The sequence below is a fragment of the Hakea prostrata genome, chromosome 10, assembly GCF_041222555.1.
Source record: "Hakea prostrata isolate BN-2017 chromosome 10, UWA_Hpros_2, whole genome shotgun sequence".
Classification (NCBI taxonomy): domain Eukaryota; kingdom Viridiplantae; phylum Streptophyta; class Magnoliopsida; order Proteales; family Proteaceae; genus Hakea; species Hakea prostrata.
The window spans coordinates 12,187,309-12,213,432 of NC_142609.1; the positions used below are offsets into that span (position 1 = coordinate 12,187,309).

The following is a 26,124-nucleotide window of genomic DNA, read 5'->3' on the forward strand; positions in this document are numbered from 1 at the left end:
TTTTGCACAGAAAGAAACAAGAAATTTGTTTTAACCTTGAGTCTCTTCAGATATGCTGCTGTTAGAGAGTGAGGCTGATCATTTAGAGCTAAGAAAGCAGGCTTACAATCTGCGTAAGCTGATAAGTTGTTGATCTGTAAAGCTGTGACTGGCTGAAATTGCATCACGGATTGCCTTGAGCTCAAGTGTTGTGGCTGAAATACCAGCAAAGGCTACTACATTTGCTGCTACAAAAACTCCTCCTGGATACCATAGTGGACGTTAATGAACCCCCCCCCCCCCCTCCTCTTTCCTTCTCTTCTGATTTCTTAGTCCCATGTTGCATACACCTTGAAAATGTCCCTCCCTTGCTGTGCAGGCCTCCCAATGTGGATGTGGCCACTTCTGAAATACCAGCAAAGGCTACTACATTTGCTGCTACAAAAACTCCTCCTGGATACCATAGTGGACGTTAATGAACCCCCCCCCCCCCCCCCTCTTTCCTTCTCTTCTGATTTCTTAGTCCCATGTTGCATACACCTTGAAAATGTCCCTCCCTTGCTGTGCAGGCCTCCCAATGTGGATGTGGCCACTTCCAGATCATGTGACATGATGTTCTTGAACTGGGTTTCAGCACTGTATCTGTAAAATCTATTTATTGTTTCTGTTTAGACTGGGATTCTCTCCCTCAAACAGAATATTATTCCATGTTTATCCAGATTTCCCAGCACAGATTACTCCATATGGATCCCACCTAATCTACATTACCTGTATCCATCTATTTGTGATTAATGAAATTCATCCAGTGATGTATCGAGGAGCCTGAGAATTCACCCACATCTAATCGAATAGGAAAGGCCTTCTAGCATTCTTTGGCATGTTAACAGTAGAAGAGTACACGGCTAACTGTTTCAACCTCCGAAGCAACACACCAGGTATCATGAGAAGGGTGAGGCATGCCTTTAGAAGAGAGTCTGGCTGAGAGGGAGAGCTTCATGAGCAGCTTTCTATATAAAATGTTGAATCTTGGGTGCTGTTTTTGTAACTTTCGGATGGCTGGCCAGGCAGTGTTGTTGCCCATGATAGTATTCACTATACATTCAGCTTTCTATATAAAATGTTGAATCTTGGGTGCTGTTTTTGTAACTTTCGGATGGCTGGCCAGGCAGTGTTGTTGCCCATGATAGTATTCACTATACATTCAGCTTTCTATATAAAATGTTGAATCTAGACGTTCTATGTTGCCACATACCATGGGAGTAGACATCAAACAAACTGATGATAAACCTAGTCACCCCCATATGATGTAACAGCATAAAAATTTCTTCAAAATGCAACTTCATAAGCTTCCATTTCCTTTTAAAGGTGCCACTAGTGTGCCACTTTATCCATCAAGCTCCTCAACTGAAGCATTGATCAAGATCCAAGAAGGAAACATTAGTTGAGATCAAAAATGGAAAATGAAATGCAAAACAATAAATACAGTGAACAGAAAAGCAAAGAGCTTAGCTACTCTACACAACACTGGTAGAATGTAATTGGCCAATAAGCTCCCCTATTTGCTTTATCACATCAGGTTCCATGTCCAAAGGCTGTTAAGCTTCCCCACTAGATGGGACTCAGGTGATTAACAAACCCACCTGTAGTGCCACTCAATATAAAATAACATAAAGTTAGTTTCCCAACAAACACAGATCTCAAAAGTATTATGCACAGTTTTATGAGCTGTGGACAAGAACACATTAGCTAGTATACACTATACAGTAATGAGTATCTTAGGTGGTACCCATACTATATAAAAAGGAAAAATAATTGAAGCCAGAAAAGGTAACATAACACCTTTTAACTAAATCAATACAAGGTTGAAATGCAGAGTGGAGCCTGGGATAATACTAAGGTAACTTCCTTATAAAAAAAACCTCCCTTCTTGGTGGTCATGGAGACTGTTAAATAATTGAAGTTGTTCAGGTTGAACCAAGGTTTTAAAATTCTTAATGTATACTTTGATAGTAACCAATACAGATCTTATTTTAGGGTACCCATATGGTGTCATACCTAAAAATTATCAGCTGCATACGGTTGATACACCAGAAATGATTCTATAAAGTGCAACCCAGAGACGTTTCTGTTTCTTCCCCCCCCCCCAAAAAAAAAAATGCAATCATAAAGCATTTTAGGACTTAGAAACACTGAAAAGCACATAAACTGAGCCAAACTTGGAAATGCTCAAAAACACAAACTTAAAAGCATCTTGTGCTCAATTTTGGAGATTATGGATGGAGACAAATCTCTTGACAAGTCTCAAGAAGACTCGAGTGATTTAGCTTCTGTAAAAAGAGTTGAGAGGAGAGGAAATAGCTTCCTTGTCAGCCAAGTACTATGAGGCCAATGCTTAGAGCAATGGTAAGTGGTTCAGGCTGCCAAGGAAAATGCCGGGCTTGGAGTCTTGAGGGCTGCCAGTTTGCCAAAAATGCCAAGATTGAACCAACAACAAATATACCCCCTCCCAAGACCCAGCATAGGTGACACTGGCACTGATAAGGTCTAGACTCAGAACTGACTCCTTAAGTCTAACTGGATTGGTTTCTGAAAAATCAACCCAGTAGAATTGGCAGTTTCCCAAAGTTTTTTAGTTACATTATTTTATCAGAGCTGCAACATATCAGTCAAAGATGGTTTGAAATAATCACCAACAATTGCAGCATACCAGTCAAAACTGGGTTGAACTAATCCTCAACAACACCCCCCCCCCCCATCCAACCCAACCAACAGGAAGAAAAGAAAAGAAATTGATGTTTGGCAAGAATGTGTTCTCTCATGTGTTCTCCTTCCATTCAGTTTCTCCCTATTCCCTTGATGATGCAACCAAAGCCCACCGGTGATGCACAAAATTAACACTAGAAAAGATTCCTCTTGCTTCCCTCCTTAACAAGTGTAAAGATGTAGACCCTATGTTACTAAGCATGCGTTTATCTCATTCTTAGAAAGTACTAAATACAAAGGTGACAAAACTACTATCTTCACCAGATAAATGATCATGTCCAAAAAATAATAACAATATGGAACAAGGGGATGCTAAATTCAATCTATGCTCTTAAAATTTAAGTAAAATGCAACCAACCAGAACTCTCAACTTTCTATGATTAAAATTAACGATAAACATGACATGATGCATGATTCAAAATTTCGTAGGTATTTAGTTTAGTTTAAACTTTTGCAGAGTAAAGTAAGGCAAAGACAGAAAAAACTAAGCTGAGCTCATATCTTCATGTACATTTCTCATTATATGTTTTTATGGGCACTACAAGCTTACATCCCCTAGCTCATTCCAAAATACATCAGCAATTCGCTAGATATAGACACATGAAAAGTGATGGAAAAGGAAAACTGACCTTCTCAAGAATTCCTAGCTTCTGCAGGAAGCTTCGACACAAGGCAAGCAGACGCAATAGCACTGTGAACAGGAAGAAGAGAGCTCAAGAAAAGTGGCTCTTGTTGAAACCTTCAAAAAGAAAAAACAGTTTTTTAAGAATGAGATAAACACAGGGAAAGAGAAAGAGAGAATGGCAATGGAAACAGATACCAATTCAGATATCGAGGAGCAAAGATTCGAGAATGTTCAAACTTGGAACCTGATTGAATCAAAACTGGCAATATTGGATGAGAATTGCTCCTTAATCTAGTTGATCTCCACAAAGCACACAAATGCCTCTGCCACCCCCTCATGACTAAAGAAGCTTAATGAAATCTCCTCTCTCTCAACAAGCCTGGCAAAGACAGATAGTTCACATATAGGATGAAGGAAACTGTCAAGTCACAACAAAAATATAAAACAAGAAAAAATATATCATGAACACCACCTCACACTGAAAAAGAAAAAGGGGGGTACACCAAACAATGGCTGAACTGGCTTAAAGCTGTTTGGAATCAATACCAAGGTCCAAGAAGCAGTTGCTTCCCTTATCCGAATCTGCTGTTAAATTTGATTATTGGGACTGCTAGCATGCAAGATCCAAATTGAGATTTTCAGATTGCATCAAGGTGAAGGTGAAGCCATGATTCAACACTAAAACCTAGCAATCAATCTACACCATTTCTAACTAACATCCTGATTAGGCTGGCACAATCTCCTTTAGTTCCATTTCTTTTATGCTTTGACAACCATAAACAGCAGCAATTGGAGCTTTTTTTCTGAATTTTCCTCATATGGAAGGCTTTTTTTGTGCTTTGCATGGAAAATGAATGTGATTTCTTTGTGGCCATATCACCTAAAAACCTCAAATGGGTCTAATACATTTGAGTATTGTTTAGAGCAAAATTCCTAATGGAAACTTCAGAATGATGTGTTTATGATGTATGCAGCTAACATAGGTTTCAGCAGAGTGGATTTGCAAAAATGCTCTTTCCCTTGAAGTGGTAGAAACATAACTTTGTCTTTTGCTTATGCTAAACTCCAAAAATCTTAAACACGACAAAGAAAAATTGGAATGTCTGTTCATGAAGATGCATGTAATTTTTATTTTTTTTGGAATTTCAATAAACTGCTGTCAAAGTTTAGATTAGTAAGTTCAAGAAATCAAGACCAAAGTAAAATACTGAGATATCGATCCAGATACCTAGATTTCTAGAATTCTAAAGAGTAGCCTCTAATTAGTCAGTGAAGAAACTATTTTGACAATTACCCATATGCAGGGGTGGACCCAGAATGCAATATGGGGGGCATAGAATAAAAGCCAGATAACCTTTCCGTTGTAAAATCACTAATGTAAAATATTGAATACATTGAAAATTTAAGTAAACCTATTCTAAGTCATTTTTCTCTATTTTGATCTTTTGCATTTATTGTCTCCATAGTCTTCCGAATCAAACCATTGTTTCAACTAATATATATATATATATTTTATGTCATCTATAAAGATTGCCTGGGTATGGTTGTTTTTGCTATCCAATTTGAAGTAAAAAGAATGTACTCCACCTTGGCAACAATTCAATTTACTTTTGTACTGTAACATTATAAGAAAAAGCCTGAAAATTTTCTAATGAAGCTAACCAAATTAGTGTTATGAATAATTTCTTCCATGGTGTTAATTTCATTGTATATTTACCTTTTTCGGGTGATCCTACGTATTCAATTGTTGAACATCCAACAATATTTGAATAACATCAATAACAACAATAAGCCTTGTCCTAACTAAATGGGGTCGGCTAATATTTGAATAGCCTCAAATAGAGTAATTCTATTGTACTTGTCGAATGTGAGACTTTGAATCTTACCATAAAACTATGAATGTTAATTAATTATTAATTAGTTTAGCCAAGGTTAATTTTTTGTTAATAAAAATTATAGTTTAGGGCGAAGTACATCCTGCATACTCAATTGTTGAACATCCAACAATATCTCTAATGCTTTTACTTATAATTTTGCTGCACAATTAAGTTATTGTCAAGGTGAAGTAGATTCTTTCTACTACAAATTCGATAGCTAAAACAACACCACCCAAACATTGGAGACAACTATTGTAGATGCATAAAAAATAAAATAATGAAATGAAGCAATGGGTCAACCTAGAAGAATATGAAACATTAAATGCAAAAAGATCAAAATAGAGAAAAATGAGTTCGAATAGGTTTACTTAAATTTTCAATGTATTCAATATTTCATATTTAGCTTTTGGGTTTCGCAAAGCTTTATTTCTCAAGAATTATATTGATTATAATTCTTGAGAAATAAAGGTTTCGGTTATCAGAAGAAAAAAAATTCAGGTAGATGCAATATCCGGTAGTGCATCCTGCAGGTCTGAAGGCTTTGCGTTGGAGCTGGGAGTGCCTCCCGTGGATCTGAAAAATGTGTTGCTGTGAGTGTCTCCTGGTACTGGTATTTCCGCCTTTATGGCGTGTTATCTTTCCGCCTTTGTGGCGTGTTATCTTGCATGTTATCTTTCCGCCATTGTGGCGTGATTTTCGGCCCTTGTGGCGTGTCTGTTTCCGCCTTAGTGGCGTGTCGTCCGAAGTGGCGTTTGTGTTGGTGAATACGATTGTCGTATCACTTGTGCGTAATTGTGGTTGTTACCACTTTTATTCTAAGGATTTATTGGACTTGACCCATTCCTTAGCCTGGATGACCTTGTCTATTGCATGTATGACATTTGGTCAATTTTCACTCTATGATTCGGATCGAACCTTGTGCTTTCATGCATCTATCTTTTGTACTTTTTGCTTTTTTTTTTATATGTCTGTATTTCCTTTGGAGTTCATGAATGAAAATTTCTAACTTCTTATCAAAGAAAAAAAATATTGATTATAATGTTAATTTTTACTATTAGTACTTTCTTTTTCTTTATCTAATTTAACGACATATGCATCTGCACATCTCAGTTCTAACTAGTGTCTAAATATGTCTATGGATAAACAATAGACTCCCTTACAATCATACCTAAAGAACTCAACAATGAACTCCACTAATAAAGTAAACCCATGAGATCAAGAACCCAATTTACCAAAGAATCAACAGACTTGATGCTACTGCATGACTAGACACAGATCAAATGCCCCTAGAGAAATACAAAATTACTAGGAAATGAAATTTTAGTATTCGACAGAATTTAATGTGAATTGTAGACAAAGGAATTACCAAGTGGGTAAGACTAAAGGAAACCAAACAAAACAGACAACAACATTGAATTTTAAGAATGCTACACCAGCCCTATGGAAGACTTGCAGAACCTGATTCAAATTCCCAGTTAAGAGATCACTAGACATAAATTGTCTTAAAATTCTGTATATAGAGAAGCCACAGGTAGATGCTTAATTAGAACCCCAAACATGTTACCCAGACTCTAACCTGGCAACAGATCAAACCCCCGTTAGACAATCCTAAAAATGTGAAACAGTGGGATTGTAGGCAAACGGAATGTGACATGACTTACAGGGAAGATGCTCGAAGCCGGTACCGACTAAAACGGAAATGGAAACGGAGAAGATGAAGAGACAGACCGCCGGTGCCGCTGCAGTAAACGGAGAAGTTGAAGGGTTTTGCCTCTATGAGTTTTAACATTTTTTTCTTTTTCCTTTTTCTTTTATATATTTTTTGGGTAAAGCTAAACATTTTCTTCTCCAAATCCTTTTGAATAAGGCTCTTTTTGGTATCAATTCTCATTCTCTATTATGCCTATTTAAAATAAATAAGTTACGGAATTCATTTTTGATCAAGAATGAAAAATGGTTTGGTGAACTTTATCGAAAATAAATTATGAAATGGAAAATAAGTTTGGTGTCAAGATAAAAAAATTGTTAAAAATGATAGTAAACAGTGAGAAGAGGAAAAAGTATGGTTGTTATAAAAGAATTGTGTATTTTCCCATCATATTAAGTAACATCAAATGAAGATAATGATTTCATCATAATCCATAATGGACAAAAAGTTCATTATGGATTTTGGAGGTTTTTCTATTATTTTAAATAAAAATAAAATTCAGAATAGATGCCAAACAATTTAAAATAATGAAAATTTCTCATAATTGACAATGATAATTGATACCAAAAAGAGCCTAAGTAAATTATCGTCAGTTGTTCCGTTTTTAAAATACATCATAAAGCATTTTTTTTTTTTTTTTTTTTTTTTTTTTTTTTTGCTTTTTCCCCGTTTTTTTTTCCTTTCCCCAAAAAATTTCAATCAAACTCACTCTTGTCAAGCTCAAGACTGTAATAATGTTCTCTAATAAGGAAGCAGGTAGCCCTGCCACTATGGCACAGTGACTAGCCAGACAGGTAAACAACGATAGTCTTACATGCCAATCTCAATAAGATTTGTACAAACCATGAAATGTATGGATCCCCCCCCCCCCCCCCCCAAAAAATAATGTTTGGATCAAAAGATAGGCACAAAGCAACAGAGAAACTAAAGATACTTTGAACAATCCAACAAAGTTTTAGGAAAGGAGTACCAAACTATCTATCTGGGTAATTATTCACAAAGCTAATCTAAGGAAATTATGTACAAAAAACTATTCTTTCTCCTTCAGTTGCGTCCCAACCTTATCAAGTGCTGCTGATGTTTCACAGCAGCAGCTTTATCTGCTGCTTCACGCTTGAGAGCCCTCTTTGCCCGTCTCCCTGTTGGATCCTTCATAGCCTCTTTATTCTTTGGACCACGTGATGAACCAGCACCATGGTCCTGGAACTCTCTATGGACAGGCCTAGCCTCTTTTCTTCCTCCGCTCACATAGCCGCTGTCACCCCACCGGCGGTTTCCAATACGAAGATTTGAACTGGTATAATAAACTTCTTCCATATCTTCATCCTCCTCTTCATATTGATAATTATAGTCAAATTCATCACAGACCTCCTCTTCAACTTCTACTTTTAATGGCATGAACCATGAGGCTCTAAGAAGAAGGCAAACACTCTCCTCAAACATATAGTCACGGATGCTGCTACACAGAATGGGACATTCCATATTAGGAAACATAATAAGCAACAATTTACATGCCAAGAAGTGAAGAACTGTCACTGTACCTCCCATCAAGAGAGCGGTGCACATTCAGAAACTCAAATGGATGCTTGCATTGCGGGCATAATGGAGTTTGATTGTATGTTGCCCACCTGAGGATGCATGTCACACTACACAGAAAGTTGAAAATATAGTTAATACATCTATTAAATCATCTCCTTAACATTCTTGATAAGTTCACTTAAAGGCTAGGCAGTTTTAGAGTTCCCATGACTTCTACCAAAAAATAAAAAAAAAAAAAAAAAAAAAAAAAAAAAAAAAAAAAATTGATTTCTCTTGACACCAGTCCCCACTCAAGCACGTCTTGCTGAATCGCTGATGCATATCAATCAGACATGGGCTCAATTCAGTGTAATCAGCTACAGGATAGTGTACAGTTACACGTGTTTGGGACATCAGGCCAGTTGATCCTCTTCATAATGGATCACTTTAGTAGGTAGAACGTAGGAATATAAGATTTACCATCTTATAGGTTACTTTGCATTTGATTTCGTTATTTGTTTTGTTGTTTAGCTAACAATTTGCAAATGTTGGTAATGCATTGTAAGGCAACTTCAAAAACAGGGCCCTACATGGTCCAATGGGGTATGGATACAAAGAGCCAAAAACAAGGCTGATTATGGCCATTGATTTGGCTCCTAGACAAGCCCACACCATGGGCCAATATACGACTTGTACTCAAACCCCTTTTCCAGCTTTATTCTCCCTAAAAACACGCCAGCAGGTTTTTGAATATGGTTGTTGACAGCTTGCACAAAAGGTTACTCAGAGGTATGCTAGATATAATGAGACCTATTCGGGCCTTTTGGGAAAAGATTTCAGGTGTGGATGACTTCTTTGTGCTAGATACTTTGTGGATCTTTATGTGGTTTCTATTTTTTTCTACTTGTAAGTTCTCTAGTTTCTATTTCTGTAGTGTCACTATCTAGGTGATATTCTTTTGCAATAACAAAAAGATACTAGTTTCTATATTTTCTATTATTGTAATGGGTCAGTCTTGGCACAGTGGTTCTTGAATGAGGCATTCAACTCCAGGAATGAATCAATATAGAAATCTTTATTGATTCTACCTCCTATTCTATATAAAAGAGTGAATCTTTTTATACAAGGATCAGAAAAGCTCAGCAATCTCCTACAGGAATGATTTGGAAGGTCCAAAACCAAAAAAAGCAAGTAATATTTGCAGGTTCAACATTTGGAAACAGCCTCCCCTGTGTACATTTGCCCCTCCTAGACCCTGCAGTAGAGGGAGCATCATGCATTGGATTGCTCTCTCTTGCTCTTGTAATTGCAATCTACTAATAATGTGTGGGGAGAGAACCCTCACCACAATTTGGATTTTGAAGAACTTGCCTTTGAGTCAGCTCTATGAGACAAAATGGTGACAGGCCCTTCTGGATCCTCCTTCCTATGTTCTTTTCTTTGTTTTCAATTATGATTCTCGTCCAGCAGAATCCAGGAGCCATTCTTTTAAATTTTGAGCCTCACATCCAGGTATTAAAAAACTAATTTATTATTTATCAATTAAATTTTACTGTCCATCCCACTGATCTTTTCTAAAGTATTTGGTCCTTCGGATTTCAGCAATAACCTTCCTAGTCCTGAGACTTCCCCTAATCAGTAATGCTCTGAGTTTTTGACTTGTTACTCCTCTATGAATTTTTCCTCAGGATCAAATATTTGAAAGTTAAAACAGTCTTCAGTCACTAATTTCATGTTTTCTTAACCTTCAATTTTTTGTTCTCACCAGTTTCCCTCTATCCACCCAGTGGATGAACCTAAAATTTTTTATGTACATATTCCACCCTGAGATATCATCCTTTAGTATACTACCAGCCCCATCGAACAGTTTGGAGTAAGAGATCCTGTTTTCCATATTATAGTCATTTTCTGTTGGATTTTGGTCACTGCAATTCTGGAATACTGTAAGTATTAGTGTTGACCAGAAAACAGTCTTCAGTCACTAATTTCATGTTTTCTTAACCTTCAATTTTTTGTTCTCACCAGTTTCCCTCTATCCACCCAGTGGATGAACCTAAAATTTTTTATGTACATATTCCACCCTGATATATCATCCTTTAGTATACTACCAGCCCCATCGAACAGTTTGGAGTAAGAGATCCTGTTTTCCATATTATAGTCATTTTCTGTTGGATTTTGGTCACTGCAATTCTGGAATACTGTAAGTATTAGTGTTGACCAGTCTTGGTCTAGGGAACTTACAACAGTAAGACATTATTGTCCAATTAAAGCTCCTAGTCTTACAACAAGTCGAGTTTTAATCTACTCAATCACCGATCAAGCTAAGATGGAGTTTGTCTTGTGAGATAACCATACCTATGTGAAAAGGATTTACCATTACCTCTTTCATTTTATTGTAAGCACACGACAGTTTGAATTTAAAGCATTATAAGGCTTCACAAACTCCCAAGTCTTTTTAGTTGACTACAGTTGACTCCCTCCTTCCCCCGCTACCACTGAATTAATTGACCTCCATCCACCCCTTCAACAAGAAACTCAGCATTATCCCAACTTAATGGTGTTGGCCACAATTAGGCACACACATAATCTGTCTTCACCCTTCAGAAGAAGACGCTTTTCAAGCCACTGTTCCTTACCTTCGACCTTGGTTCCCCCCCCCCCCCCCAAAAGAAAAGATTTCGGAAATTTCAAGTATCTTGTGAGTCCAAAACAAAATGCTACTTCGCAGTGGAAGACTAACCCTATTTCAGTCAAAATTTCAGTAGTTACAGTTGAAATCTTAGAAATTTGGTAATTAAGTAGGTACCACTCAAACGGATGTATTGGATTATCTGTTTTCGACAACATCTTCTCCAACCCACCAGCCATACACACTACAAACATTATATGACTTGTATCAGAGCAAATAGCATTTCTTCACAGTTTGGTGACCCATATCCCCAGACAGGTTACCTTCAGTCTATCTCTAATGCAATATATATGTCAAATGTAAAGGACTACACTTGTTTCTTCTTGACAAGGCATTTGCATGTCCTGCACTCAAAGAACAACAGACTTTGGCAACACTGGATTCTTTGTAGGATTGATCCAAAACAGTATAACAGTTATTATTAATAATTACTAATTACCAGAAAATAATATTAGGACTTTAGAAGGGTATTGATGCGATGATGTCCTTGAAAACTACTTAATTATTATTCATCATTGACAATATGTTTGGTTGTCTTACTTATTTAAAGTACTTACTGTTTGTGTCCTCCAATACTAAAACAATCTGCAACATGTGTAATTGTACATCAGGTTTCGTCTACATACTTCCAATCAACGGTGCAAACCCAAAACACCAATTTGGGCAACTATTTCTGCAGTACGAGATCTAAAACTACATACTTAATCATTATTAATCTTTGACAATATGTTTGGTTGTTTTACTTCATTACTTACTTAAAGTACTTACCATATTTGTGTCCTCTAATACTAAAACAATCTGCAACATGTGCAATTATATATCAGGTTTCATCTATATACTTCCAATCAACGGTGCAAACCCAAAACACCAATTTGGGCAAACTATTTCTGCCATACAAAAATTTAAATGAGCTTACATAGCTCAAAATGGGCTTCCATAAACTTTCAAGCCTTCATTTGACCTGAAACCCACCCGAACTGGTTGGGGGGAAAAACCAGATCTCACCATAATTTCAGTACTTCAAATATTTTACTCTAGTAGAAAAAAAAAACAAACAAGATTTTAGAACTTGCCTATAAAACGGGTGGAGCTAGAAATATGGAATTAGATAGTCAAAAGAATTTTAATATTTACTTTTAAGTGTTTAGTTAGAGATTATAACTTTACAAGTCCAGTCTTATTTTGAATTAATTTCTTTTTATTTCAATTCCCTAGTCACAGTTTTTAGTACCTTGTTACTTAAAAATTGAGTTAGCCCTTCCATTTTAGCATTTTGAGTCTTCTTCAATAGTCTATAAAGGAGTCCAGCATTATACAAGGGCTTAAATTAGAGAAAAGCTTTGTCTTTGCTGCCTATCATTGTATGCCCCTCCCTTGTGTAATCGAACCAACAACTTGCAGCATAAAGTCTGACTGAATTGCTCCCAGTTGCTCCTTTTTAAAGCACCGATCTACAAAATAATCATGTAATTTTGTTCATCCTTGAGTCCTGCAGTATTTCAGTCCCACCGCCAACAGGATTGTTGAATTCGAAAGTGATTTTCTATTTTGATCTTTGTTCTGGTTTCTAACTTTCCTTCACAAAATAATTGCCTCTTCCAATCTCTTTTAAAACTTGAACCTATTAGATAGTTAATGCTGTCCTACCATTATTAGGATTGTGTGATTTTCAGCGTTTTGGTGATTTCATCTCTGACAACACAATTGTTTTCTCAATATTATTTTCTCTAAGCCTCTGTTTATGGTGTCAAACTCACTTGAGTTTCCAATTCACTGCTATCTCAAGCAGATTAGCTTCAAATGACTGATATGGAAATCAAATAGATAAGTTTTATAACATGCTCAACCTGAATTTAGTAGCATCTACTGATCTCTCACTGGTTGATCATGGTCTGATATTATCTGTTGATTTTGGGCCCCCATTCTGATAGATTTGCCCCCCACCCCCAGGAAAAAAATTCAGAGAAACCCATCGGATCAAAGTTTTGTCATTATTTTGTTCCTCATTTTGAGGCAAAGGAAGCAATGGCATTCAATTAAAGAAAGGAATCACTAAGGGACAAGCAATAGGCTTAGCGTAGTTCTCAAACTGAATTCAACTTGTACTTCAACATTGTTACATCAAGTGCAGAACAGATTCAACAGGATACTACAACATCATCAAGAATGATGTTAGCGGTGACGTTGGAGAGTTACGCATCAATAGTGAAAACAAAAGAGGTGACTTTCCAAGATATTCATCCACTCATGGTTTAGCTAGATCAAATTGTAGGTCATTAAGGTGCTACTGCTCATTCGAAGTAACAAAATGAATCAAAAAATAACACCAGAAATGCTACAGAGATAGCCAGACAATCACATTTAAAATGAACTATAATTCACTTCAGATGGAATAACAAAACCAAGAGAAAAGAGAACACAAAGATGTTAGACAAACCAGTATGCATGCTCGCAACCTTTTACAAGAGCCGTCTCTTTAAGTTGTATCTTCTCCAAGCAAATGGCACAATAACCATGACTGTCGGACACTGCCAAGCTCAAGCCTGACATTCCATTCTCTATTTCCTTCCCAGCATCACAACCAGTCTGCAAGATTTTTTTTCAAATTTCGCACAAAATTGAGTCAAAAACAAGAAAACCAATTAGAAAGAAAAGATTCAACATATACCCAAATCAGAAAAGAAAATCCGAACCCAGAAAAGTGGAATATATGAAAAAAGAAGAAACCAATCTGGCATCTTGAAAGAGGATCACAAAGATCCATTTTCACACACAAATCGTCACAAGAAAGAAAAAGAGAGAAAAGAATACCTGTTCTTGGTTGCAGAGGTTGGTAACACCGTCCATCTGCTCATTCTCCATGAAAATTATGACAGGTGAGTGATGCCGGGCAGGATTTTAAGCTCAGAGAGCGAATTGAAGAGGAAGAGGAAGAGAAGAGGAGAATGAGAAGAAAAAGAAAAGAAGGGGAAAGAAAGCTTCGAAACCGTCGATCATGAACCAACTGGGATTCGATTCAGAAGAAGAGAGAAGAACAGATTCTGTACATTATTTGGAACTAGAGGATCCTAAAACAAATGGAGACTTTGATGGATTAAACAGGGAAAAGGGTATTTAGAACCAAAGAAAAGTAAATATTCTTGGCATATTCGAGAGATCTCTCCCCTCAGAACTGGGAGCTGGGGAGCGAAGCTAGAAAACCATGTGGGTGAGGAGACCCTAGAAGTTATCGAAAGCCCTTGCTTTTCTCCCCTTTTTTTTATTAGTATTATTATGCTATTTATCACATATAATATTGATGATCAACAATTTCGACCTAGATACCCATCGTATGGCTAAGGATATTGTTTACTTTGACTTGTCTACGGCCCCACATGCATTTTTTTTGTTTTACTTAAAAGACAAAGGCGGGAATTATCCTCAGGCTGTGTTTGGTAGTCTAGAAAATACAAAATAAAATAAGAATATGCTGTTGAAGGGTTGCTCAATCGATAATGAGTCCGTACCAAAAAAAAAAAAAATGGATAATGAGTCCAATGACCGACGGTAGATGACTGAGAATAAGCACCGACAAGAAACTTGCATGAAACTAGAAGGTTGTTGAGGAGATCAAGTGATCCGATGTGTCACTTTGCTTGACTTTCTTGTTCTTGTTCGCCTACTAGGTGAAGATGGAGTAAAGGCGAAGATGGATTAGATCAGCCGTCTCTTCTTGCATGGATCTCTATGGTTATTCAATTGACTTTGACCACTAGTTGAGGTGGGGAGGATTCCAAACCATAGAAGGATCGTGCTTCAGTGCTACACATTGACATACAAGGGTCGTGCTTCAGTTTTGCACATCATTGTGCTAGCTATGGTTGATCTCAGCCCTACATAAGTGGGTTTTCACATTTAGACCACTTGTGTCAAATTTTAAAGATGAATCCCAAACATGCATGTCTGGTATGGTGTGGCGTTGTCTCCCCCCCCCCCCCCCCCCACCCCACCCAACAACAAAAAAAAGAGGGGAGGAAAGATTGTATAATCAAACTTTATTTCCTCTTCTACAAGTACAATTCAGTGTCTTATTGCATGACTATTTGCATGCTTTCTTTTCCATTTGTTACACACATATGAACCGTGGTCTACCTACTGCACCCAAGTCCAAGCTAGGCTTGTTGTATTCGGGCAGACCATCTTTCTTTAAAGCCAATGTCAACAATTCTCTAAATTTTTATCTGCTGCAACAACTAAGGTTGCAGCCAACAGTGTAGATTTTTGGGAAACAGACGGTTGAGATTTCAATCTCGACCATAGGCTACGGTGCTAAGCATTAATTATGTAGCACACAAGCTAAATGCACCATACAATGGGTAGGGATTATACCTTTGGAACCTCTTGTGTCAAATTTTGAAGGTGAATCCCAAATATGTATGTGTGGTGTGGTGTTATCCTCACACCCCCCCCCCCGCCATTTGTATAATGAAACTTAATTTCATCTTCTACAAATACAATTCAGTGACTTATTATCACTATATGACTATTTGCATGCTTTATTTTTCATGTGTTACACACATATGAACCGCGGTCTACCTATTGCACCCGAGTCCAAGCTACGCTTGTTGTACTCAGACAAACCATCTTTCTTTCAAAGCCAATGTTAATTCTTTAAATTTTTATTTGCTACAGCAGCTGAATACTGTAGATTTTGCCATGTGTGTAAAAAGAAATTGGGTTGTGTAAAATCAAATGGTGAGGGTTTAGTTGTAAATACGTTTTACATTGAAGGGTTTTATATTATAAAAATCTACAAGACGAAACCTCTCACTCTACACGACTCTAATCCCTCATTTCGCAAGCCCTAGATTAGCATTTTTCTAGTTCAATTATTCAGGATCAATGATTCTTCCATTTATATAGACAAAGGTTAGACCTTGGCGACTCATCTTCTTCAAGAATCATTGGATTCAGTGAGTTCCTGTTTTGATTTGCAGCGCTACGTTTGGTTTTTCATATTTCAATTGATGTTTGGATTATGATTCTCTTTCATTAGATTTGTTTCATCCATTTAATGGTTTTACTCAAACTGCAACTTCTAATAATCTTCCTAAAACCCAGCCAAATTTCAATCATTCTAGTGATTTCTCGGATCATTCAACAAAAGCCATTGACTCACCACTGAATCACGTCGAATCTAAAAGTAAATTTGTTTCCCCAAGAAACGGTGGGGGAAGCTTCAAAGTGCTTTGCCTCTTTCCATTTTTGGTGAGGAAGAAGTGGAATTTGAATCAAACAGTCCATCTTTGAATAATACTCCAAATCCCAAATGAAATAGGGATTTTAGAGTCAAGTACAGTGAGGGGCTTCGTTTTGTAAATTTGTAAACTATTAAACCCTTGAATGTAAAAATAAAAAGTCGTATTTACAACTAACTCTGTCATTTTATTTTATACTGTCCAACTTCTTTTTGCATACATAGCAAAATCTATATCGTTGGCTGCAATATTCAACCACTGCTGCAAATAAAAATCCCTCAATTATGGTTGAATTAGCCAAGTAGTATGTCGTTGTGTTTACTTCATGTAGACAATGACATCAGCTCCACTATGGTGTTTCTAAGTAGGCTTATATTCCCCTCCATCTTTGCACAAATGCAGTAACTAGGGATATTTATACATGTAGTATTTTTGCAACACTTGATTTTCAATTCAGGGGGTCTCCCCAACAAGTACATACACAACAAAATGGAGAATCATTTCCTTTGCAACTAGTGATACAACAAAGAATGGGTTGCAGCTTTTTCCTCCCACCGAAGTGGTTATATATTTCACTAAAAAAAAGTGGTTATATATATAACCAGATCCTCTGCATCTAGGTAGGGCGTGCATCCAATGGCCCCACTAGATGGCTGACACGTGACCTACTCGTGGTTGCTTGGTACCACTAGCAAAGCATTCAAGAGGTGGCTGGATAGACACACACCTTACATAAATGCAAAAGATTGGGACTCATATAAAACAATACTTGGAAAGGGATTTAGGGATGTAAAACAAAACCTATCCCAAAATAGGGAATTTTCTTTGAAGAGCATTAATTGAAGGCCTACCCACCTTCAAGGTTTTAACCAAAGTGATTACTAAAGACACTTAGTGGTGTATATCTGTATTGTTGCTCCAAAATCTAGTTGTAGGTCAACTAGTTAATTCAGGGATCAAACATTGTTCTTGGTTCCTGGAAAATGAAGAAAGTGAGTGTGGGTCATCTCTAGAAACGGACAGCCACCTCTAATGATTAAGTTAGATTCTAATAAACACAAATCCTCAAAGGAAGAAGTAAATGCTCCCAAAATACCCCAAAAAAATGTCTTCTTGAGTAGTTGTCAAAGAGTCAAAAACCATAGTTAATGCTCATCCAAAACTTACCTTTTGTGTAGAGTGTTCATGTGTATATATCACTTTCATACCTTTGAGATGGTGAAGATATATTATAGTCATAGGATTCCAGGATTCCAGGATTCCAGAAGGAGGGTGGCGATGGCCTAAGTAAGAAACTTAACTTGACCAGCAAAACAAACTCCAATCTTCCCCAAGAAGCTTCAATACAGGTGTGCATAATCCCACCTAATAAGGTGATCAGATTAACACTGACATAGATGTGACAGCAAGTCCAATTTTCGGCAGACAAAACGGTAGAGTGCAATACTAGAGTAAGCCGCAGGCTGAATGAGAAGCTTCTTGGCTGTCAATGAGCATTTAATGAATTTCAATGCATTCAATGCGGAAATTAATGCGTTGATTGACAACGTCTGAGAGATATGCACAGAATTATCTAGCAACGTTATTTTATCTAAGAAATAGCTTGTTAGATATGCTTATTGAGAGGTCAGCCAAGAAACCTCTCTTGATAGCTGGTTGTCACTAGGAGGCGCTCTTCTCAGCAAGCTTTCTACTTAAAAGTGCATTGCTAAGAAATACCTTACAAATTTAATGAAACAGGACCAACGAAAGTATTGATTTGGTTGATTCACCTTGGCCAAAGGGGCCAGAGGTTCAAGCCAAACATTCAAAACATGTATATATTACTAAAAAGAACGATTTCTCATGAGGGAAAAAGAAGAAGAAAGAAAAAAAAAAAGAGTAACATGCATGTTACTAAAATGAAATGACAATATCAATCCAATGAAGGACAAATATCCCATAAATACAAGGGCCACACTTTTCCACACAAACTACTTATCTAATTATTTGATTTAATTGAATATTCGGATTATTAAACAGACCTTAATCTTATTACAATTGTTCAAAAGGGCTTGAAAAGTCAAACAAGTAACAGTGTGAAGGAAGAGAACCATGCAACCATACAATACAGAATATAAAAATATTGTCAAACTTGCAAGAAGTGGTGGTTGCCAAACTCATTAATGGTGACCATAGCCACTATCTTTGAATTTTTCAGTGTCTCTACAACTAATGTCAAAATCAAACTAACTGTTTCTCCAAATCAAAATAGGGCGATCGATCCAGATCTTGGTTTTCATGTTGGTTTCCATGTTGGTTTCCATCAGTAAAAAACTGAGTTATGATTGAGATGGGTCAAAATTAAGGATTTTTTATTTATTTATTTTTGCATAAAATCAACAGGTTGTAACTAGTCAAAGTTGATAAAAAAAAAAAATAAAAAACCAATTTAAATTATTGAAACTCCTGGAATATTGCTGGTTGAAATTAGTTAAAAGTGGTCATGAGATAACTTTGTAGTTATCCGTTAAAATTATTAAAATTGTCAAAATATCAACGAGATTTACCAAAACCATTGACTTTTGAAACTAACTTATGGTTTCATCTCAATTTCTTGGCAAACCCGCATTTAACTGAAATTTTGTCGTCTCATCTTAAGTGAAATTTGAACCATAATTATATCCAAATTAGGTAGCTTTAATTCAGTTCGACAATATAAGTCAACTTTTAAAAGCTAAAAATTTGCAACTCTTTTCTAACTTTCATTTCCAGTTCATACCAAGGTAGGTGTTTATATAGTTCGATTCGAATGAATATCAATTTACTAGGCTTATTCCAAAAAAAATTATGAAATAAATTAAACCCATAGATAGTTCAAATAACCCTTTAAGAAGGAAAGCTTTTGATTTCCATATTGAAAGCCACCACATGGTTATATATACATTTTTTTCTTTGAGGTTCATCCGGGCCAGTTTACACGCACTTTGATTTTTTTTTAATTTTTTTGATAACTTAAAAGCTTATTAAGAGATAAAGCAAGGGTTACACAAGACGTCCTGATTACATAGATCTAGGAGCCAAGATTTAGCAAGTTGTCAAATTGTCCAGCCTACTGAGGACAGGGCATACTGTGCTAGGGAATTCGCAACTAGGTTTGCGATCCTACTGATATGTTTGAAGCTAATAAAGATGAAATCTCTTGATATGTGTCTGATTTCATCAATGATATCCTGAATGTCCAGAGGAATAAGAGATTGGTTATTAATCAGATTTACACGCACTTTGATTACATCATCAGACGGAGCTTTATTGGCTGTAAAAAGGGTCGAACCCATGACCTCTCCACTGAGAAGTATGGATCTCAATCTTATCACTCTACCAATCTTGCATCGACCACCACATAGTTACATTCTGACATGCTAACATCCCTTAAGATTCACGATTCAAATACAACTCATACATAAAGAGCATCATTTGAGCTCCATTAATTTTTTCAACCGAAAGTAAATCTAAGAGACCATTTGTTGATGGAATAAAATAGAATGGATAAAAAAAAATTATAAAAATATACTACTTTCCAATGAAATCCAATTGAGTTTGTTTGGTTCATTAAGAAATCAAAGAGGAAAAAAAATGTTTTCATTCTTTATCCACATGAAAAGAAAAAATTTCAATTCATATAGTCAGATTCATAATACATTTTTAATTTAAAAATGAAATCTTGTTTTGAACCACCAAGGTTGCTCAAGTGATAAAGACCAACACTTTTTAGTGAAAAGTTCTTAAGTTCGACCATTGCTGAGGGCATATGTAATATCCCTATCCCCTATATCTAAAAAGTTAATTTTTAGTTGTATTAAAAAAATAATAATGTTTCGAGTGAGGGAGAGAGGATTTAAATTCTTATTGTTTTTTAAAAATATGTTTTATTTTTAGATTAAATTCATGTATTAAGGGCCTGTTTAGTTACATGAGTCCGAGAATTTCAAATATCTAGAGATTTCAAATCTATGGAATCATAATTTATAAAATTAAATGTTTGGTTGTAGAATTAAATACGTGGATTCATCCTAAAAAACTATTTGATCGACGTAATTTTTATGAATGTGCAAATGTATAGCTTTTTTTAAATTTCTGGATTTCACCCTTTACCCATAAATCTATAGATTCACGTTTTTAGTGTAAAAAAGTGAATCTCTAGATTTCACGAATCTAAAGATTTTTACAATCAAACTGGTATAATTCTCAGATTCATGAATCTAGGAATTTGAAATCTTTGAATTTATGTAACCAAACAGTCCAAATTTGCTCCCTATGTAAGTAAAAATGGTTTTGAGTGGTGAAGAGGATATTTAAATTCTTATATATTTTTTTAAAATTTTATATTTAGATTGAACACATGTATCAGAAAATTTCCTCTCATGCAAGTAAAAAGATCTGGACCAGGCAAACTCATTCCCTGGTTTTTTCTTCGTCCAGAATAATCTCCCTTTCCTGATTGAGAAAAGTATGAATTTTCCTCTCATGGGAAAAATTAGCAAGGGAAAAAAAAAAAAAAAAAAAAACAGACAAAGTGTGTAGTGTAATGAGAGAGATGGGAAGCAAGTGGGTCCTCCATTTAGCTAGTGGAAAGATTTTTGTTTCTCTGCAAGCTGCAATGTCAAGCAAAGCTCTTCTTACAGGTCTCAACCCCACCCACCGGGAGAAAAAAGGTGAGGAGGAAAAAACGCCAGAGATTTTGAAAAGTTGGATAAAAAGAAATCTCCGTAACATCATGATCATCATCTGTCATCACCAGCATCAATTTATTTCTTTCCCCTTCATTCAATCAAGTTACACACCAACCACCGACCAGCACCAACTCTCAAGCTCTCATCACTTCCATTCCTCAACAGTAAGTTTCTCTCCCTCTGCAACTCTTAATTCTATCTTCAAGCTTTTCCATTTGTTAGCAATTTTACAAATAGAAAATCAGATATATTGTATCTTGAAAACTCCTATGTTCTTAATCTGGGTTTCCTCCATTTCTAGGAACTCGAACTAGAAAAAAGGGTATTCTCAGTGGGAACTGGATAATTTCTTTCTTTGAGATGAAATCCTTTAATGGGTCATCTGGGTTTCATTACAGTCGTAACTCTGAAGTTATGGTAGACCCAGATGAAGATAGGGAGTTCTCTGGGCTTCTTGAGATATTTGTTCATCATGCCAGGAACATACACAACATCTGTATCTATAACAAACAAGATGTGTATGCAAAATTCTCCCTCACTTACAGTCCAGATGAGACCCTGTCGACTAGAATCATAAATGGAGGTGGGAAGAACCCTGAATTCAACGAGAATTTGAGGATGAAAGTAACCCAACTGGATGCAGTTCTTAAATGTGAGATTTGGATGCTCAGCAGAGCGAGGAATTATATGGAAGACCAGTTGTTGGGATTTACCCTTGTTTCAATGTCTTTGGTGGCGGGGAAGGGGAAGGTTACCCAAGATTTCACTCTTTCTTCCACTGACCTCATCCATTCACCTGCTGGAACTGTCAAGCTGACTCTGTTTCTTGACACATCTTTACCTGTTAGTTCATCTGTGAAGTCCTTCTCTGATTCACTTGCTAGTTCATCTATAAGTTCAGAGGTTGTGTTGTTGGATCCCAACAACTTTGAGACATTGGACCCGGCTGAATATGAGAGACTTGAATTTCCTGATATCAATGTGGTGAAGGAGAATCAGCAGATGGTTTCTGAGTATTTCAATATAGCAGAACACGATGCTTCTTCAAGGCCTAGTGTGGTAGGACCTGCTTCTTTTCTTCATCTTGGTGCTTGTAATCAGGCAGTAGATGACTATGACATGACTATAAATTCTTCGGAGGAGAATTATGGTGGATCTATTTCTCCAAATGGAAGCAACCAAAATTCTGGGTTCTTTTCAACAGAAACCAGCTTAAGTGATGACAGGAACTCAGTTGACTCTATGGAGAAAAAGAGTCTTGCTGCTGGAGATTCACCTTATTCAAATGTTGAGGCTCATCAGAGCTCTCTGGCTTCTCCAGACACACCAACCTCAAGGAAAGCTTCCGATGCCAGAGAGGAGAAAGAGCCCAGTTTCACAAACAAGGACGACGAAGGATCCAAATTAGCTCCTGCTTTTACAGTACCACTTGGGAACATCAACCTTGAGGCTGAGCAGAATGCAATGCAGAAGCAGATAGTTGATATGTATATGAGAAGCATGCAACAGTTTACTGAATCATTGGCAAAGATGAAGCTACCAATGAATCTTGATAAAGTTGAACCTGAAAAAGATGGTGTCGTTATTCAGAATCCTAACAACAATCTTGAAACTGATAAAAAGAAAAAGGATTGCTCAAGGGTATTCTATGGTAGCAGAGCCTTTTTCTAGATAGCAGGTTTTACAAAGTGAATGAAGTTTCTAGTAGAACCTGAGAGTTTAGCTTCAGTAATTTGGTTTTCTTTTGTATCTAAATGTTGCTTATGATATGGGATTAATATCATCAAGTCCTAAGTTGATCTGTGCATTGTGACTAACTGGTCTTCTTACACCCTTTGTCTGAGGCAAAATTCAGCAGACAAGAAGAAGAAGAAGATGGAGAAATGTGTAATTCTGTGCATACAGAAGCATGGTATGCTGACTTGGTAATCCATTTGTGTGTCTCAATTAGTTTCCTGCAACAGCTATCTGGTAGCATTGTAATTGCTTGCTTTCTGTTTTATTGTACGAGATTATAAAGTTCTAGATTATTCATAATCATCTTGTTCAAGGTTGACAATGGAGCTTATGTTTCAAAGCATGGCGAGTATGTTTATGCATAAATTGTTGATTGCCTTATGTCACAAAACTGGTATCTTTGGATAGTGTCAAATTGCTTTCATTCTTTGGTTAAGTATGGTTGACATATCAGACAAGTGAAATATCATTTGTGATTCGAATTCTTGTACCCGATTTTGAAGATGGATCCGCACTGACATATTTTGGTGGGCAACTTGAATGACCCGATCTGTGAGATCTGTGATGGAAGTAGAGGGCTTAGGCTGGTTGGGAGATCTCCATTGTCTTCTTACTAGATAGTGAAAGTTGTTCTTCACCCATGGACGTAGCATTCATGTTGGTGTGTCAACCAAGTTAAGTTTCTATGTTCCTTCGATTTGTTTCTGTTTCTGTTCATGATTTCTTGGTGTTCGTTCAAACATGAAACTCAAGTTATCCCCAATTTAATTTGATTCTCTGCATAGTGGAACTGAAGTTGGAAAACTTAACTAGATAAATACAGAACAGGAACTGGTTTTGAGAATATCTATGCAGTTCTGGCCATGATATTGGTAATCCATAATGCAGAAAATGATTGTATTACAAGTTTGAACTCCTCCATTCATGTCAGTATCACCTGTTTGGGTGAAGATCACTACAAAGCCTCCATTGTTGAATCTTCTGATACATTGGTTGTGACTGTATTTTGACTTAACAGACAATGTGCAAGCAGCTCTTATTCATTTCATGGATGCTCTAAATATACATGATGTCCAATTCTTCAAGATCTCTACTGTGCCAAGGAGAGATGTAAACAGGGCCTTGGCAAGGAAAAATCATGAAATTGTGGTTTCTTGATGAAAATGCCAGCAGAAACTTTCTTCTTATTTATTTTCCTGGTCTGTAATGCTTTGTCCATCAGGTTCCAGCGTTTCTGTTTGCCCCAGGCTTCCAGGTCAAGAATCATAGCATATAACTGGCATGCTATGTGATGAATTTGTCTGATCCAACAAGGTGACTCAACTTAATGTGGTTAGCATTAATCTACTTCCCATATTCAACAACAGAATGATTAAGAGTTTCAGAGAATTGTCCTCAGCAAAACTGAGAATTAGACTGAATTCATTAAACCAGGTCATGGGCAGAGTTACCCAAATTGTTTTGTCTAAAGAATGGTTCTGTAGCAGTCCAAACTTGATAGCTACACAGTGTTACTGAGCAGAAACTGTTCCAGGCTAAGGTGTGGCACTTCTTGTTTGGGAGTAAAATCACAAGGTAACGGAAAGCAAAAGAAAGATTTGGGTACATCAAGCTTTATAAGAGGAACTTCACTGTGTGTAAGAATCGCATAGGTAACGAAAAGAAGGCTTCAATCTACACTCTACATCTAGGTGAGCTTTATATAATTAATATGCTCGACCCGGATTCAAACTCTGATTCAGGGTTGATAACCTACTTTCATCATAATCGAATATTACTCGTTATCCACGGTTAGTTTTTCTTATTTTGCTTCAGTGCTGCACATTTACTTAGCTGCGAACGCTCAGGATTAAGCCATGTCATCAAAATGAATTCTGGCCCTTGAGCCTTCAAATGAGGGGTCTGATTTTGTAAATTAGTAAACTTCAAAGCCTTAAAATGTAAAAATAAAAAGTAGTATTTACAAATAAACCCGCCATTTAATTCTCAGCCGTTCGATCATATTTTGATTACATGGTACAATCAACATTGTCTGATGGCTACTGCAAATAAAAATCCAGAAAACTAATGTAGGAGACAATTATTATTTAGGACACTATTGAGTGATCCTTACTTTTTTTTTTGGGTAGTGAACTGGACTTTATTGATCAAGCAAATAGAGCTAGGCAATAGCCGATATAACAACAAAGCCAAGTAGTGAAGTTGGGCCAAACAATTGGGCTTGCAGCCAACTGGCCCTCCTTTGCTAGGCGGTCAGCAGCACAATTAACCAACCTAGGAACAAAAGCAAAAATGCAGTCAACAAGAGATGATTGAAAAGTCCTTATATCAGAAATAATGGACTCCATATCCGAATCTGGAGCTTTTCCTACTGACTGTAACAATAAGATAAACTCCTTGCAGTTCGATTCCACGACAAGTTTGTCGATGCCTTCGCCTAAAGCTTGAAGCATACCAGATTGAACTGTTAAAGCCTCTCACATCTTTGCACTTGAACAAGTGATAGATTCTAAAAAGCCGCTTCCAGAGTTCTCCCTTGATGGTCTGTGAGCCATATGCCCATTTTTTTTGTGATGAGCCCTTAAAGGCTGCATCATAGATGACTCTAGCTCATTGACTCGGTGCCTTTACCCATTTTGTTTGAAAACGGGCCTGTTCTGCTAGGGGTTGGGAATTGGGAGGTGATGATGGCTGTTTCAGCTACTTCAAAAGGTTCCCATTTTCTTCTGTTGAAAACCACATCATTCCTGAAATTTTTGTGCTTCCTTCTTCTCCAACGGAACCTCTAGAAAGTGTTGAAGTCGATCATCTATTTTTGCATCCTCCAGTGAGTAGTATGAGAGAGTACTAGAAAACCAAACAGCTCGAGCGTATGGGCATTGAAATAGGAGGTGTTCCACATCTTTGCTTTTGTTTGAACATTTGCAGCAGAATGAATCTACAGGGATCTGGCGCCGATGGAAAGCCTCACCGACTGGTAACCCTTGAGTGCATGCTCTCCAAATAAAATGTTTAACTTTAGGCATGGCTTTAGCTCTCCATATAGACTTCCATATCTTTGTGTTAATCATTTTCCAGCGAGGGGCATTTGATGTCGATTCCTTACCATATACAACATGATCATTATCATTATTTGTAGCATGGTAGGCTGACATAATAGAGAAGATCCCGTTCTTTAACACTCCCCATTCTTGAAAGTCTTCCCCTTGGAAATAGACCCAATTTGATTTTCGTAATTTGATATGCGTCCTTTGGATGAAAGAAGTGTAATAACAGGTC

At 36.8% G+C, this 26,124-nt stretch overlaps 2 protein-coding genes across 2 annotated transcripts; one reads left to right on the forward strand and one right to left on the reverse strand.

Moving 5' to 3' along the window:
* Nucleotides 1-7,817: 7,817 nt before the first annotated feature.
* Nucleotides 7,818-14,361, reverse strand: LOC149001928 (RING/U-box superfamily protein). Its single transcript, XM_089137837.1, has 4 exons — nucleotides 13,971-14,361; nucleotides 13,597-13,745; nucleotides 8,494-8,598; nucleotides 7,818-8,408 (listed from the first exon to the last, which is right to left on the reverse strand). The coding sequence occupies exons 1-4, from the start codon at nucleotides 14,019-14,021 to the stop codon at nucleotides 7,997-7,999; spliced, it is 717 nt and encodes a 238-aa protein (XP_088993963.1). The 5' UTR covers nucleotides 14,022-14,361; the 3' UTR covers nucleotides 7,818-7,996.
* A 6,648-nt stretch (nucleotides 14,362-21,009) lies between these two features.
* LOC149001929 (uncharacterized) lies at nucleotides 21,010-23,878 on the forward strand. Its single transcript, XM_089138937.1, has 2 exons — nucleotides 21,010-21,272; nucleotides 21,410-23,878. Exon 2 carries the CDS (start codon nucleotides 21,469-21,471, stop codon nucleotides 22,777-22,779), a length of 1,311 nt encoding a protein of 436 aa, XP_088995063.1. The 5' UTR covers nucleotides 21,010-21,272; nucleotides 21,410-21,468; the 3' UTR covers nucleotides 22,780-23,878.
* Nucleotides 23,879-26,124: the final 2,246 nt, after the last annotated feature.